At 45.5% G+C, this 15,302-nt stretch overlaps 1 protein-coding gene across 8 annotated transcripts in view; it reads right to left on the bottom strand.

Annotated features, from left to right (window-relative positions):
* The window catches only part of LOC144491370 (ubiquitin carboxyl-terminal hydrolase 47-like), a 52,089-nt gene that overhangs the window by 8,689 nt on the left and 28,098 nt on the right, over positions 1–15,302 (bottom strand). For 7 of the 8 annotated variants that reach the window (XM_078209094.1, XM_078209093.1, XM_078209091.1 and 4 more), the window contains 3 exons: positions 11,077–11,157; positions 10,481–10,603; positions 5,051–5,097 (listed from right to left, as the gene is read on the bottom strand). In XM_078209094.1, the coding sequence (XP_078065220.1) occupies positions 5,051–5,097; positions 10,481–10,603; positions 11,077–11,157 (251 nt within the window). The remainder of the gene's footprint in view (positions 1–5,050; positions 5,098–10,480; positions 10,604–11,076; positions 11,158–15,302) is intronic. The other variant, XM_078209088.1, reaches the window with a different exon arrangement.

Below are 15,302 nucleotides of genomic sequence, written 5' to 3'. Positions count from 1 at the left end.
TTACAAAATTAATTCAAATATTTTAAAATTTCTTCTATGCTGAACACCTGTCCACATTAGGAGTAACGTAATATATCCACTATGTAAGATTGTGGCTGCAAAGTTTGGTGTTGTAATGTCAGTGCTACAGGAGCCAGTTCAATAGAAAAATAGTGGGGGCGATTCTCCCATCGTGAATCGCGTGTCGGCCGATTCGTGGGGTTCGCGCATGCGTTCCCGCTGCGCGCGTAACTCCCAACGCCAGATATCTGGCGCCGTCTGATTCGCGCTGGAAATCGGTGGGAACACCAGGTAAGTTATTTTAACCTAATTTTAAAGTAATTTAAATGTGATTAGCGAGCCCGGGACTGAATTCTCTGGGCCATCTAGCATCTCCCACTCCACCAGGAGTATTTGACTCCAGTAGGGTTCAGACTAGCTCCCCACTTTGAGGGAACTAACGGGACAACGCCGCTAGAGTGAAGGGGGGGCAATCGGAGCCCCTAGAGGGTCAGGTGGTGGAGGGTGGTGCCCCTTTGGCATGGGCACCCTGGCAGTGCCAGCCTGTGCCCCCTGGAACTGCCAATGAGGCAATGTGCCCATGCCCAAGGGGCACCTTGGCACTGCCCATCAGCCATGGGACAGTGTCAAGGGGGCGGGACCTATTAGCGTGGGGCATGGGGGGGGCAGGGCCTTGTGGGGGCGGAGCCTTGGGGCGATTGGTGGAGGTGGGGTGTCCAGCTGCCACTCTGTCAGTGCGATCGATGGGGGTTGAAGGGAGGCCAGCGATCAGGGTGGGCTGGGGGGGGTGGTGGTGGTGAGCCAGGGAAGGTCGGCCGAGGGGGTGCTCTGTCAGGGGAGTGGGGGATCGTCACTGCAGGGGCGGGGTGGGCTGGAGATTGGACTGTCCGCGACGTGAGGGGGATTCGGGGCTGGCCGGCGAATGGATGGGGGGCTGCGATCAGGTCGTGGGGGGGCTGGGGGGAGATAGCACTGCAGGGGTTGCAGGGCTGGCCAGCAAACTGCAGGCTGACAGTTTGGGGCACATGCACAGAGCTCCACTGGTTTCAGCCTTTCCAACATGAATAGGCCCCGCCTCCTGAAATTTAAGACCTCTGCATTGCACAGAGTGTGGGAGATTCTTGTCTGAAGTCACACTGAAAAAACCAGCGTGATTTACTCCAGTTTTCCTGCGAATTCAACACTTCAAACTTATTTGGGAGAATCGCCCCCATAGTGATTGCGCAACTTTCATACACAATCTTGGTGAAAGTATTAGCAATGGATGTGACATGCATGGACTAGAATTGTAGATTGGAGGTCAGTAGATTGTGTGTCGGTGTCTAATACTGATCTGATATCTGACCTGCCATTTTTGGCCAGCTGCTCTAATTAACACAGAGAGTTGAATATACAGTCGGCAGCAAGAGGGATTCCTACCGTTTCTATTTAAAGGAATCACCAATAACTTCCAGATTAGTTGCTTACTTTTTACTGGTTTTTGCTGAGTTTATGGGAGCAGCTGGTGTTTGGAGGAATTGAGAACAGTTGGTAAAGTTTTTAGGATGTAGTGCTGCACGTGTGAGGTGAGTGCAAGCACTGTGGTGAATGGAGCAGTGTACGAGGATTGTGGTGCAGTAGGTCTGAGTTAACATGTAAGGATGCAATCCCGACTCGTGTGAGATCACTAAATCTCATTCAGCACAGCATCCAGTTCCTTGAGGCTGGATTTCTGGCACTGATAATGTGGACTTATGGTTTAACAGCTAAATGTCCACAGAGCATGATGGGAAAAGAGGTCAACTTTGTACAAGCATGAGAACTGCTGCAGTTAAGGAACAGGAAGAACAATAAAGAAGCCATCAGACACCATAATTGGCGAATAGGAGTGTTTCAGGGGACAATGGGATTTTGATTAACTTAACTTGGTTAAACAGGAGTATCCTGTATATTTCTATTCATGAGTTTAAGTCTTAAGGAGACAATTCATGACTCAGCATCAAGTGAATCAGGATAAAAGAAGGAATATTGGAAGCATTGAGAGTGAAGACCTGCACAACCAAACACCACAAAGAGAAGTGCCCTAGGGTCCAGGGGTTGGGGTTGGAGGATTGGATGATTGGAGGAGGAGGATTGGATGATGAGGAGGATGAGGATGAGGAGGAGGATTGGATGATTGGAGGAGGAGGATGATGAGGAGGATGAGGATGATGAGGAGGAGGATTGGATGGTTGGAGGAGGAGGATTGGATGATGAGGATTGGAGGATGATGAGGATGGGGGGATGAGGATGATGAGGATGAGAATGAGGATGCTGAGGATGATGAGGATGAGGATGATGAGGAGGATGAGTATGATGAGGAGGAGGATTGGATGATTGGAACAGGAGGATTGGATGATGAGGATGATGAGGATGATGAGGATGAGGATGATGAGGATGAGGATTGGATGATGAGGATTGGAGGATGATGAGGAAGATGAGGATGATGAGGATGAGGATGATGAGGATTGGAGGATGAGGAGGATGAGGAGGATGAAGGTGATGAGGAGGAGGATTGGATGATGAGGATTGGAGGATAATGAGGAGGATGAGGAGGATGAGGATGATGAGGATGAGGATGATGAGGATGAGGATGATGAGGATGAGGAGGATGAGGATGAGGATGATGAGGATGAGGATGAGGATGATGAGGATGAGGATGATGAGGATGAGGAGGATGAGGATGAAAATGAGGATGAGGAGGTTGATGAGGATGAGGATGAGGATTATGAGGATGAGGATAATGAGGATGAGGATGATGAGGATGGGGATGAAAATGAGGATGATGAGGATGAGGATGATGAGGAGGATGAGGATGATAATGAGGATGATGATGATAGTGAGGATGAGGATGAGGATGGGGATGGGGATGAGGATGAGGACAATGCGGATGAGGATGATGAGCATGATGAGGATGATGAGGATGAGGAGGACGATGAGGTGGAGAAGGAGGACGAGGAGGAGGACGAGGACAAGGACATGGCTGGGAGGGAGCCTACTCAACTTGCCTTGCCATGAGTCGTATTTGAGTTCAAGCTGTGAATCTTGTGTTTTGTTGTATCAATTAATCAGTATTTTAGCAAGTGTTGAGTAAAAAGGCAGTTCAAATGTTTATTCAGTGTTCTCAGGCTAATTGGCATTCCAAAAATTTAAGGAAAGAGTAGTTCGTGTGCATTGACATTCTTTAACCTTAATAAAGATTGAGTTATACAAAATATTCTGTGCAAGTGTTTCTTTGTCCACCATGATTTGGATGAGAATATAGGGGGCATGGTTAGTAAGTTTGCAGATGACACCAAGATTGGTGGCACAGTGGACAGTGAAGAAAGTTATCTCCAATTGCAGCGGGATCTTGATCAATTGTGTCAGTGGGCTGATGAATGGCAGATGGAGTTTAATTTAGACAAATGCGAGGTGATGCATTTTGGTAGATTGAACCAGGGCAGGACTTACTCAGTTAATGGTAGGGCGTTGGGGAGAGTTACAGAACAAAGAGATCTAGGGGTACATGTTCATAGCTCCTTGAAAGTAGAGTCGCAAGTGGACAGAGTGGTGAAGAAGGCATTCGGCATGCTTGGTTTCATCGGTCAGAACATTGAATACAGGAGTTGGGACGTCTTGTTGAAGTTGTACAAGACATTGGTAAGGCCACACTTGGAATACTGTGTACAATTCTGGTCACCCTATTATAGAAAGGATATTATTAAACTAGAAAGAGTGCAGAAAAGATTGACTAGAATGCTACCGGGACTTGATGGATTGAGTTATAAGGAGAGGCTGAATAGACTGGGACTTTTTTCTCTGGAGCATAGGAGGCTGAGGGGTGACCTTATAGAGGTCTATAAAATAATGAGAGGCATAGACAAGGTAGATAGTCAATATCTTTTCCCAAAGGTAGGGGAGTCTAAAACTAGAGGGCATAGGTTTAAGGTGAGAGGGAAGAGATACAAAAGTGTCCAGAGGGGCAATTTTTTCACACAGAGGGTGGTGAGTCTCTGGAACAAGCTGCCAGAGGTAGTAGTAGAGGCGGGTACAATTTTATCTTTTAAAAAGCATTTAGATAGTTAAATGGGTACGATGGATATAGAAGGATATGGGCCAGGTGCAGGCAATTGGGATTAGCTTAGGGGTTTTAAAAAAAAATAAGGGCGGCATGGACAAATTGGGCCGAAGGGCCTGTTTCCATGCTGTAAACCTCCATGACTCTATGACATTTGATCCCTATTCTGAGGGCCAATCTTACTATGACTATCTCCTCTCACTGCCCTATCATTACACCTCTGGAGAACCTCCTTATCACCATCCAAACCCCATCCCACAGGAAGAGGACTTCTCTTCTCCTACCATCACCTGTCTTCCCTTCTCTGCTTCTCTCGTCTTGTACCAGGATCTCAACATTACAGCATCTGAGAATCTTGTGGAGCACTTTCTGTTGCCCCATTTTGTACCTTTCATGATATTTCACTCTTCCTTAAAGTTTTGCCCCCTGCTGCAGGCAGAATGTACCTCCCCTTTTAGTGGTGCAGGCTGATTGTAAATTATATAGGTTAGTTTTTCAGTGGTGCTAGCCTTGTGCAAAATTACACCCCCCACCTCCCCCCCTCCCCACCCCCCACCACCATTACTGAGGCATGCAGCCATTCAACAGTGCAGTTAGCAATGGACTGCCTGTCTCAATCACTAGAATTAACATTGCAGAGAGTAGTTAAGATTGCTGTGGATCTGAAATTAGCAGTAGGCTAGACCAAGTAAGGATGGCAGATTTCCTTCCCTAAAGGACATTAGTGAACTAGATAAATTATTACAACAACTTAGTTATCTTGCTCTTTATGTTCTAACTTTACAGTTCCAGATTTATTAATTGACTTTAAATTCCACCAGCTGCTGTAATTTCAATCTATAACTGGGCCTCTGGATTACTAGTCCAGGTGCATCATCACGACACCACTGTAGCTCTTGAAAGGCACTTTACTTTTATCAATTTAAACATGCTTGCAGTTTGAATTGCATAAAAAATGAATTTCATCTTCACCTCAAAGGATCTTGCTTCTTATGCACGGTGTCCAAAAATGAGCCACACTGGGGGTGATAACAACAAGATTACGTTACAGGATTTCAGAACTAGATATAGCCACATAATTATTTCAGGACTTGATATTGAAAAATAATCAACAGTAGATTGAGGGGGTTAGGGAATCACCACAAATGGGTTAGATACTGATCTCTCGCCTCAGAGTTCAAATCCAGCCTATATTAATGAACAATCTCCAAACAGAGGAGATTGCTGGCTGATAAGTTTTGTAGTATTAACTCAATGTAGAGTGCAGGAGGGCATGCGAGAAGCAGCACCTAAAAGCATACCTAAAAATGAGCTGTCAATCTGCTGAAGCTGCAGTACAAGACTATATGCATGCCAAACAGAGTAATCAGATCTGTCACATCAAATCATGAATGGTGGTGGACAATTAAGCAACTACTGGAAGGAGGTTCCACAAATATCCCCATCCTCAAAGATGGGAGAGTCTAGTACAAGAGACAATGCTGAAAAATTTGCAATGATCTTCAACCAGAAATGCCAAGTGGATGATCCAGCTCAGCCTTCTCCTGAGGTCCCCAACATCACAGATCCTCATGTAATATCTAGAAATAACTGAAGGTGCTGGATACTGCAAAGTCTTTGGACCTTGACAATATTCCGACAATGGTACTGAAGACTTCTGCTCCAGGACTTGCTATGCCTTAGCCAGATTGTTCCAGTACAGCAACAACACCAGCATCTACTCAACTATATGGCAATTTATCCATGTTTGTCTTGTCCTTAAAAAGTACGACAAATAACTGCCCCATCAGTCTACTCTTGATCAACAGAAAAGTGATGGAAGGGGTCAGCGACAGTGCCATCAAGCTGTAATTGATCAGAAATACCTGCCCATTGATACTCAATTTGGGTTGCACCAAGGTCACTAAGCTCCTGACCTTATTACAACCTTTGTCCAAACATGAGAAAAATAGCTGAGGTGAGTGACTACCTTTAAAATTCAAGGCAACATTTGACTGAACATGAAACCCTAGCAAAGCTGGAGTCAATGGAAATCAAGGGGAAAACAACTTGAGTCATTCCTGGCACAAAGAAAGATAGCTGTGATTGTTGGAGGTCAATTATCTCAGCTCCAGACATCACTGCAGGTGTTCCTCAGAATAGTGTCCTTGGCCCAACCATCTTTAGCTGCTTCATCAATGACCTTCCCTCCATTAGAAGGTCAGAAGTGGGGATGTCTGCTGATGATTGCACCATTACTGACTCTTCAATGCTGAAGCAAACCATGCCCATTAGCAGCAAGACCTGGACAACTTTCAGCCTTGAGTTAAGTGGCAAATTACATTTGCGCCATACAAGTGCCGGTAATGACCATCTCCAACATAAGAGAATTCAACCATATCTCTTTGATATTCAATGCCATTATCATCACTGAATCCGCACTATCAACATCTTGGGGGTTACCATAGACTAGAAACTGAACTGGACTAGCCATATGGCTATTAGAGCAGATCAAAGGCCGGGAACTCTGAAATAACTCACTTTCCGATTCCCCAAAGCTTATCCACAAGGCACAAGTCAGGAGTATGATGGAATATTCTCCAGTTGCCTGGATGAATGCAGCTTCAATAACAAAGCAGCCCGTTTCATTGGGTCTCATCCACCACCTTCAACATTCACTCCCTCCACCACTGATGCATAGTGGCAGCAGTGTGTCCCATCTACAAGATGTGCCACAAGAACTCATCAATGCTCCTTCAACATCACATTCCAAATCTGTGACCTCTACCATCAAGAAGGGCAGGGGCAGCAGATGCATAGAGACACCACCACCTGCAAATTCCCCTCCAAGCCATACACCATCCTGAATTGGAACTGTATCATCATCCATTCATTCTATAGAGATCATTGCCTAAGCAAAATTGAAGACCATCTACAGGATACACTGCAGGACCTCACCAAGGCTCCTTAGGCAGCACCTTCCAAACCCACAACCACTACCACTAGAAGGACAAGGCCAGCAGATACATGGAAATACCACCACCTCAAAATATCCCTCCAAGCAACTTACCATCCTAGATTGAAATTATATTGCCATTCCTTCACTGTTGCTGGGTCAAAATCCTGGAAATCTCTTCCAAATAGCACCTACACCACATGGATTGCAACAGTTCAAGAAGACAGCTCACCTCCACCTTTCTAGGGCAATTAGAGATGGGCAGTAAATACTGGCCTGGCTAGTAAAGAATATTTTTAAAAACCCAGTTAGTAGCTTGATAGGCTTACAGTACAAACTAATGCTCCCCACTATGAAGAAGGACTCCAAGAACAGGTTTCATTTCTCAGGGAGCCTGGTTCAGAATTTCGGGCGAGAAATGTGGAGCCCTGAAGCAAGGTAAGGAAACAGGTGCAGAGAGACAAGTTGACGCTCATTGGTGCTCCTCAGAAGATTTGGCCCTATATCTTTTCGTCAAGTGACTTAACAGGCCAATTATGTACTGTTTTGTAAAACAAACTTCATAACGTTCTGTGGAAGGATCACTTAGACCCGAAACATCAACTCTGTTTCTCTCCAAAGATGGATGGCATGGTGGCATAGTGGTTAGCACTGCTACCTTACAAAGCCAGGGACCCGGGTTCAATTCTGGCTTTGGGTGACTGTCTGTGTGAAGTTTGCACATTCTCCCCATCTCTGCATGGGTTTCCTCCCACAGTCCAAAGATGTGTGAGTTAGGTTGATTCATCATACTAAATTGCCCCTTAGTGTCAGATTAGTGGGGTAAATATGTGGGGTTACGGGAATAGGGCCTGGGTGAGTTTGTGGTTGGTGCAGATTTGATTGGCCGAATGGCCTCCTTCTGCACTGTAGGGATTCTATGATTCTATCACCGGTGCAAAGTGGCAGCAGTGTGTAGTATATACAAGATGCACTGCAGTATCATGTCAAGACTCCTTCAAAAGCACGCACCAAATCTGCAGCCTACACCACCAAGGAAAAATAGGCTAACAGATGCATAGGAACACCCCCACTTGCAAGTTCTCTTCCAAGTCACACACTATCCTGACTTGGAACCATATGAGCAGTCCTTCACCATCTCTGGGTTTATATATTTGAATTCCATCCCGAATAGCACTATGGGTGTACCTACACAACAAAGCCTGCAGGAGTTCAAGACGGTGATTCACCACAACCTCACATTTACGCAGAAATCCTTCAGGAACACTTTGGATTCTTAAGGATGTCATTCCCATTTCTAAATATCTGCTTTTCCCACTCTCGATAATGATTCCATTCCCATCCTGAAAGATTATTCTAATTTCAACCAAGAATTTCAACTCACTTTAGCAGCAATAATTTTATCTCCCTCTCCCTAATGAAAACGGAGCAGAAGCATCCCAAAAATGGCATCAGGTCACTTACCACCCTATTCGTGCTGCTATGTTAACTCCTCCATCGTGGGTAGGCTCCTAAAATGGGTGCCAGGGCCCTTGCCTGGTTCTATATGGGAAACTACTTGTGGTATGAGATACAATGAACATACTAATGGACGGAGGTTGCATCACACACACACACTTCACATGCTTACACCTGAAAATGAGAGGCCAACGGTCCTTCAAATGAACTGCTAGACATCAATCATGAAACAGCTTAGGAAAGTTGAACAAAAAATTCTGATGGGATCAAAACTCTAGGCTACTGCTTACCATCTGAGGGCAAGAGATTCCCTCCTCCTCGACAGACTTTGATTGCCGAATGGCTCGATGTAGCAGCTGACCAGTTTCTCAGCCTCTCAGAGCCTACTTGCTGCCGAAACATTGTAAGAGATCCAGAACTCAAAATGACTTGGGCCTCATGCTAGCAGGCACAGGTCAATGATAATTAAAGTTAGCTTCATTATAATTAATTACCCTATACTGTTAGAATGTAACCGATGATAACATTGGATCTAGAAATCATAGAAACCCTACAGTGCAGAAAGAGGCCATTTGGCCCATCGAGTCTGCACCGACCACAATCCCACCCAGACCCCTACATATTAACCCGCTAATCCCTCAAACCTACACATCTCAGTACACTAAGGGGCAATTTTAGCATGGCCAATCAACCTAACCCGCACATCTTTGGACTGTGGGAGGAAACCGGAGCACCCGGAGGAAACCCACGCAGACACGAGGAGAATGTGCAAACTCCACACAAACATTGACCCAAGCCAGGAATCGAATCCAGGTCCCTGGAGCTGTGAAGCAGCAGTGCTAACCACTGTGCTACCGTGCCGCCCGTATACTCCACAATCTTTGTTGTAGTGTGACCAATGGTAACAAGCTGTAAGGGTCAGCTGACCCAGTAAACTACGTAACCAATGACAAAATTATGTGATGATCAGCTGGCTCAGTATAAATAAGAACCTGTTGGGAATTGTTAAATTGCTTGGAATGGCCCAGGGTGAGGCCTCAAGTGTTGGTGTAATGAAGTTTCTTATTAAACCTTTTTCTTTGATTTATAATTTGGAGTAAGTTTTGTCATATTTTATTGCCTACATCTGAAGAGTTCCTTCTGGAGGATCAACATATACCACTGAACCATCGATATTTATTCAGCTGATACACCAGTTTTAATACTGAGAAGAGATTCTCCCAGTAAATATACCACAATAGCATCAGATGATGTGCCATCTAATTCCCAGCATCCCTTGTTGGGATTGAAAAACTTCCTATCTAATGCAATGGCGATATTTTGGGGTGATTTTCTCAGGCTCTTTTAGGCGCTAGAGAGCATTGGGTTCAGCCCATGTTTGGACAAGATGCCGTCTTGATAAAGGAATTGAAGAGTGTGCTAGGAAATGTCCTCCGAAGGATTCTTGAGGAATTGATTGCCACTTAAACTGCCTGCTAGTGTATGGCAGCTATTGTTTGAGCCAACACGTTCCCCCAACAGAAGTCAACAAACTATTGAGGATTTCAAGGTAGACTCAGATTTTACTGTCCATTTGGGGCAAGGTGGTGCCCTTCACCCTTGGGCTGGAACTTTACCAGCTAGCCTGGCCCGGAATTGGAGCGGGCGAGGATTGCAGAATGGCATTCTCCGTTGGCTTCGGGTGGGATCTTACAAGCCTCGGGCAGGCGTGCTGGTAAAATTCCGCCCTTGGTGTCAGTTAGTGTGCTCCACATTTTTATTGAAAGTAGCTATGTAGATCCCAAATAAATTGCTCCACAAAGAGTAACCTCTAACCAGTGCTTGAGTGTTAAACCTGCAGGTGTCAATTTTAGCACCTCAGGCAGCTTTAAATTAAGGGAATCAACTATTAGGCCCAAAATCTTGTGGTAAAACTTTCAAACAGGCTAGTCTTATCAGCACAGAGTCCATTAAGCACCTCTTTACACCCTTACACCAAAACAAACTTTTATTTTACCGATTGCAGTTACCTTCCCAACACGACTGTCGTTAAAGTTATACCAATCATCACCAGATTTGATTTCAGCATAGTAGTGGCCACTCTCATATGTTCCACTATGGTGCCATATTGCAAATAGCTCATACTTCTCCTCCTAAAATTAAGAGAGAAATGAAGCAGCAAGATTATTTCTTTCCTCTTGTGGCACGAATGTTCTTAAATACAAACTTAACTTTTCTTTGCACTGACTATTTGGATGCAATCTTACCGCCCATTCACGCCACACCCCTGCTGCAGCGAGGTTGGAGAATTTGGTGGACAGCCAATCTCCATTCACTGCAGCGGGGTATGAAAATCCCGTTGGCGTGAACAGTAGTAAGACTCCGGCCTTTGGGTTAGCTGCATTGTGACAAAACTGAGGTATGTTTAAGATGGCTGAGGACAGGACATTGGCAACACATTCCAGCCATGCAAGTGACACCATCCTCACAACATAGGAGGAGTGCCAACATTGTACATTATGCTGTACAAAGTACAGTTTGTCCCAGAGCTCTGAAAGGTGGGATAGTCCAATATTCTGATGAAAACCACAAAATCGAGACTTTTTTTTTATAACTGTTGACTCACCTGTTGTGTGTTTCCAGCATTTTCTGCTTCGATTTCAGTATTTTGACTTTCTCTTTCAACATTTGCCTCAAGGTTATTTTTCTAAAATTAAAAGAACAAACATTTTATAGTTTTACAATTAGTGACATTCCAAGGACCTCCCAAGTAATTTTGAGGTGTAATCACTAGTTTAATTTGGTTTGATGACAATCCTGTGAAGTGTCTTGAGGCATTTTATTCTGTTAGAGGCACTATAGAAATGCAAGATATTGTTGAGGGCGGCACAGTAGCACAGTGGTTAGCACTGCTGCTTCACAGCTCCAGGGTCCCGGGTTCGATTCCCGGCTCGGGTCACTGTCTGTGTGGAGTTTGCACATTCTCCTCGTGTCTGCGTGGGTTTCCTCCAGGTGCTCCGGTTTCCTCCCACAGTCCAAAGATGTGCGGGTCAGGTTGATTGGCCAGGTTAAAAATTGCCCCTTAGAATCCTGAGATGCATAGGTTAGACGGATTAGCGGGTAAATATGTGGGGGTAGGGCCTAGGTGGGATTGTGGTTGGTGCAGACTCGATGGGCCGAATGGCCTCCTTCTGCACTGTAGGGTTTCTATGATCTTGTATTGTTGTAGGAAATTGTGACAGCCGATTTGCACTCAGCAAGTGGAATAAGCAACTGAATCATCTGTTGTCGATGTTAGTTGAGGAATATGTGTTGGCCAAGAGACTGAAGGATCTCCTTTGTTCTTTTTTGAATAGTGCCTTGCATCAGGAAATTGAGACTTTGAAATAAGTTGTATTTGTGTGCATTAGGAATAAATTTTAGCTTTAAGTTTAATTTATATTCTTTATTTGTGGGTTTAAAAAGGTGAAAGGTCTAGTTTCATTTAATAGTGGAGACAGCAGGTCTACGGCTATTTGTGTAGCTGCATTTTTAATGAGGTTTTATGACTCTTGGGCCTGGAGTTTACCCTCCTGTTGCACTCGACGTCACCCGGCCAGAATTGGATTTTACATCAAATGTTGTATTACACCAGGTGGCCAGTGAAACGTGGCTGCCGATTGGTTTTCAGTGCATGAGGCAGTGGATGAGAGTGGGAACACATCAGGTGTGTTGGGTCCAAAGGGGTCTCGCCAGGGTGTTCAAAAACAGAAGAGGCAGCGAGGAATTATGGGGGAGAGTGAGAAGTTGGTTCGAGGCTATCCAAGAAGTGTCCTCATGTGTAGTCATGGCCTCAGCAGCTGGTGGTCATGGAAGTCTGGAGGGCAAGTCAGGTGGGCATTCTGCCCCCACTCTCCATTTCTCAGATGAATGCCTGGAACTGCTGGTCATGAAGGTCAGTGCCAGGTGGCACATCTTTATGTCCAGTGATTGAAAGAAAAGGCCATCCCATCTGATGAAGGATGTATGGACAGAAGTCAAAAGCCAGGTTAGTGGGCGCACCATGGTACACTGCACGTGGCTTCAGTGCCACAAAAGGTTCAACGATCTTCTGCAGTCAGCAAGTATAAGTGCAGAGATGGCATGGACCTGTGCAAAGGACTTTAGTCAGATGCCCATTTCTTGACATGCAAAGAACAATGAAAAAAGAACAAAGGACAATACAGCACAGGAACAGGCCCTTCAGCCCCCCCAAGCCCGTGCCGCTCCCTGGTCCAAACTAGACCATTCTTTTGTATCCCTCCATTCCCACTCCGTTCATATGGCTACCTAGATAAGTCTTAAACGTTCCCAGTGTGTCCGCCTCCACCACCTTGCCTGGCAGCTCATTCCAGGCCCCCACCACCCTCTGTGTAAAATATGTCCTTCTGATATCTGTGTTAAACCTCCCCCCCTTCATCTTGAACCTATGACCCCTCGTGAACATCACCACCGACCTGGGGAAAAGCTTCCCACCATTCACCCTATCTATGCCTTTCATAATTTTATACACCTCTATTAAGTCTCCCCTCATCCTCCGTCTTTCCAAGGAGAACAACCCCAGTTTACCCAATCTCTCCTCATAACTAAGCCCCTCCATACCAGGCAACATCCTGGTAAACCTCCTCTGTACTCTCTCCAAAGCCTCCACGTCCTTCTGGTAGTGTGGCGACCAGAATTGGACGCAGTATTCCAAATGCGGCCGAACCAACGTTCTATACATCTGCAACATCAGACCCCAACTTTTATATTCTATACCCCGTCCTATAAAGGCAAGCATGCCATATGCCTTCTTCACCACCTTCTCCACCTGTGCCGTCACCTTCAAGGATCTGTGGACTTGCACACCCAGGTCCCTCTGCGTATCTACACCCTTTATGGTTCTGCCATTTATCGTATAGCTCCTCCCTACATTATTTCTACCAAAATGCATCACTTCGCATTTATCAGGATTGAACTCCATCTGCCATTTCTTTGCCCAAATTTCCAGCCTATCTATATCCTTCTGTAGCTTCTGACAATGCTCCTCACTATCTGCAAGTCCTGCCAATTTTGTGTCGTCCGCAAACTTACTGATCACCCCAGTTACACCTTCTTCCAAATCATTTATATAAATCACAAACAGCAGAGGTCCCAATACAGAGCCCTGTGGAACACCACTAGTCACAGGCCTCCAGCCGGAAAAAGACCCTTCCACTACCACCCTCTGTCTTCTGTGACCAAGCCAGTTCTCCACCCATATAGCCACCTCCCCCTTTATCCCATGAGATCCAACCTTTTTCACCAGCCTACCATGAGGGACTTTGTCAAACGCTTTACTAAAGTCCATATAGACGACATCCACGGCCCTTCCCTCGTCAACCATTCTGGTCACTTCTTCAAAAAACTCCACCAGGTTAGTGAGGCATGACCTCCCTCTCACAAAACCATGCTGATTATCGTTAATGAGTTTATTCCTTTCTAAATGCGCATACATCCTATCTCTAAGAATCTTCTCCAACAACTTCCCCACCACGGACGTCAAGCTCACCGGCCTATAATTACCCGGGTTATCCTTCCTACCCTTCTTAAATAACGGGACCACATTAGCTATCCTCCAGTCCTCTGGGACCTCACCTGCGTCCAGTGACGAGACAAAGATTTGCGTCAGAGACCCAACGATTTCATCTCTCGTCTCCCTGAGCAGCCTTGGATAGATTCCATCAGGCCCTGGGGATTTGTCAGTCTTTATATTCTCTAACAAACCTAACACTTCCTCCCTTGTAATGGAGATTTTCTCCAATGGTTCAACACTCCCCTCCGAGACACTCCCAGTCAACATATCCCTCTCCTTTGTGAATACTGACGCAAAGTATTCATTTAGGATCTCCCTTACTTCTTTGGGCTCCAAGCATAAGTCCCCACTTTTGTTCCTGAGAGGTCCGATTTTTTCCCTGACAACCCTTTTGTTCCTAACGTATGAATAAAATGCCTTGGGATTCTCCTTGATCCTGTCTGCCAAGGACATTTTGTGACCCCTTTTTGCCCTTCTAATTCCCCGTTTGAGTTATTTCCTACTTTCTTTGTACTCCTCCAGAGCTCCCTCCGTTTTTAGCTGCCTGGACCTAACATACGCCTCTCTTTTCTTTTTGATCAGTCCCTCAATTTCCCTGGTTATCCACGGTTCTCGAATCCTACCCTTCCTATCCTTCTTTTTTACAGGCACATGCCTGTCCTGTAGCCCTAACAACTGTTCCTTAAAAGACTCCCACATGCCAGATGTGGATTTACCCTCAAACAGCCTCTCCCAATCAAGAGCTGCCAATTTCTGCCTAATCCCACTAAAGTTTGCCTTCCCCCAATCCAACACCTTACCCTTGGGACACCACTCATCCTTTTCCATCACTATCCTAAAGCTAACAGAATTGTGGTCACTATTTGCCACATGTTCCCCTACCAAAACTTTGAAGACCTGACCGGGCTCATTCCCCAGTACTCGGTCCAGTATAGCCCCCTCTCTAGTCGGGCTATCTACATATTGTTCCAAAGAACCCTCCTGTACGCATTTTACAAATTCCTCCCCATTCAGAGTCCCAGTTCTCAGCGATTTCCAGTCTATACCAGGGAAATTGAAGTCTCCCACTACAACAACCCTATTTTTCCTGCACCTATCCAGTATCTCCTGACATATCCGTTCTTCCACTTCCCTTGGGCTGTTGGGGGGCCTGTAGTATACCCCCAACATAGTGACTGTGCCCTTCCTGTTTCTAAGCTCCACCCAGAGTGACTCGTTACATGACCCCTCTGAATTGTCCTCCCTCTGCACCGCTGTAATATGCTCTCCAACTAATACTG

The sequence above is a fragment of the Mustelus asterias genome, chromosome 3, assembly GCF_964213995.1.
Source record: "Mustelus asterias chromosome 3, sMusAst1.hap1.1, whole genome shotgun sequence".
NCBI lineage: Eukaryota > Metazoa > Chordata > Chondrichthyes > Carcharhiniformes > Triakidae > Mustelus > Mustelus asterias.
Note: the sequence above shows the minus strand (reverse complement) of the source record. Positions and strands in the feature narration are given on the sequence as shown.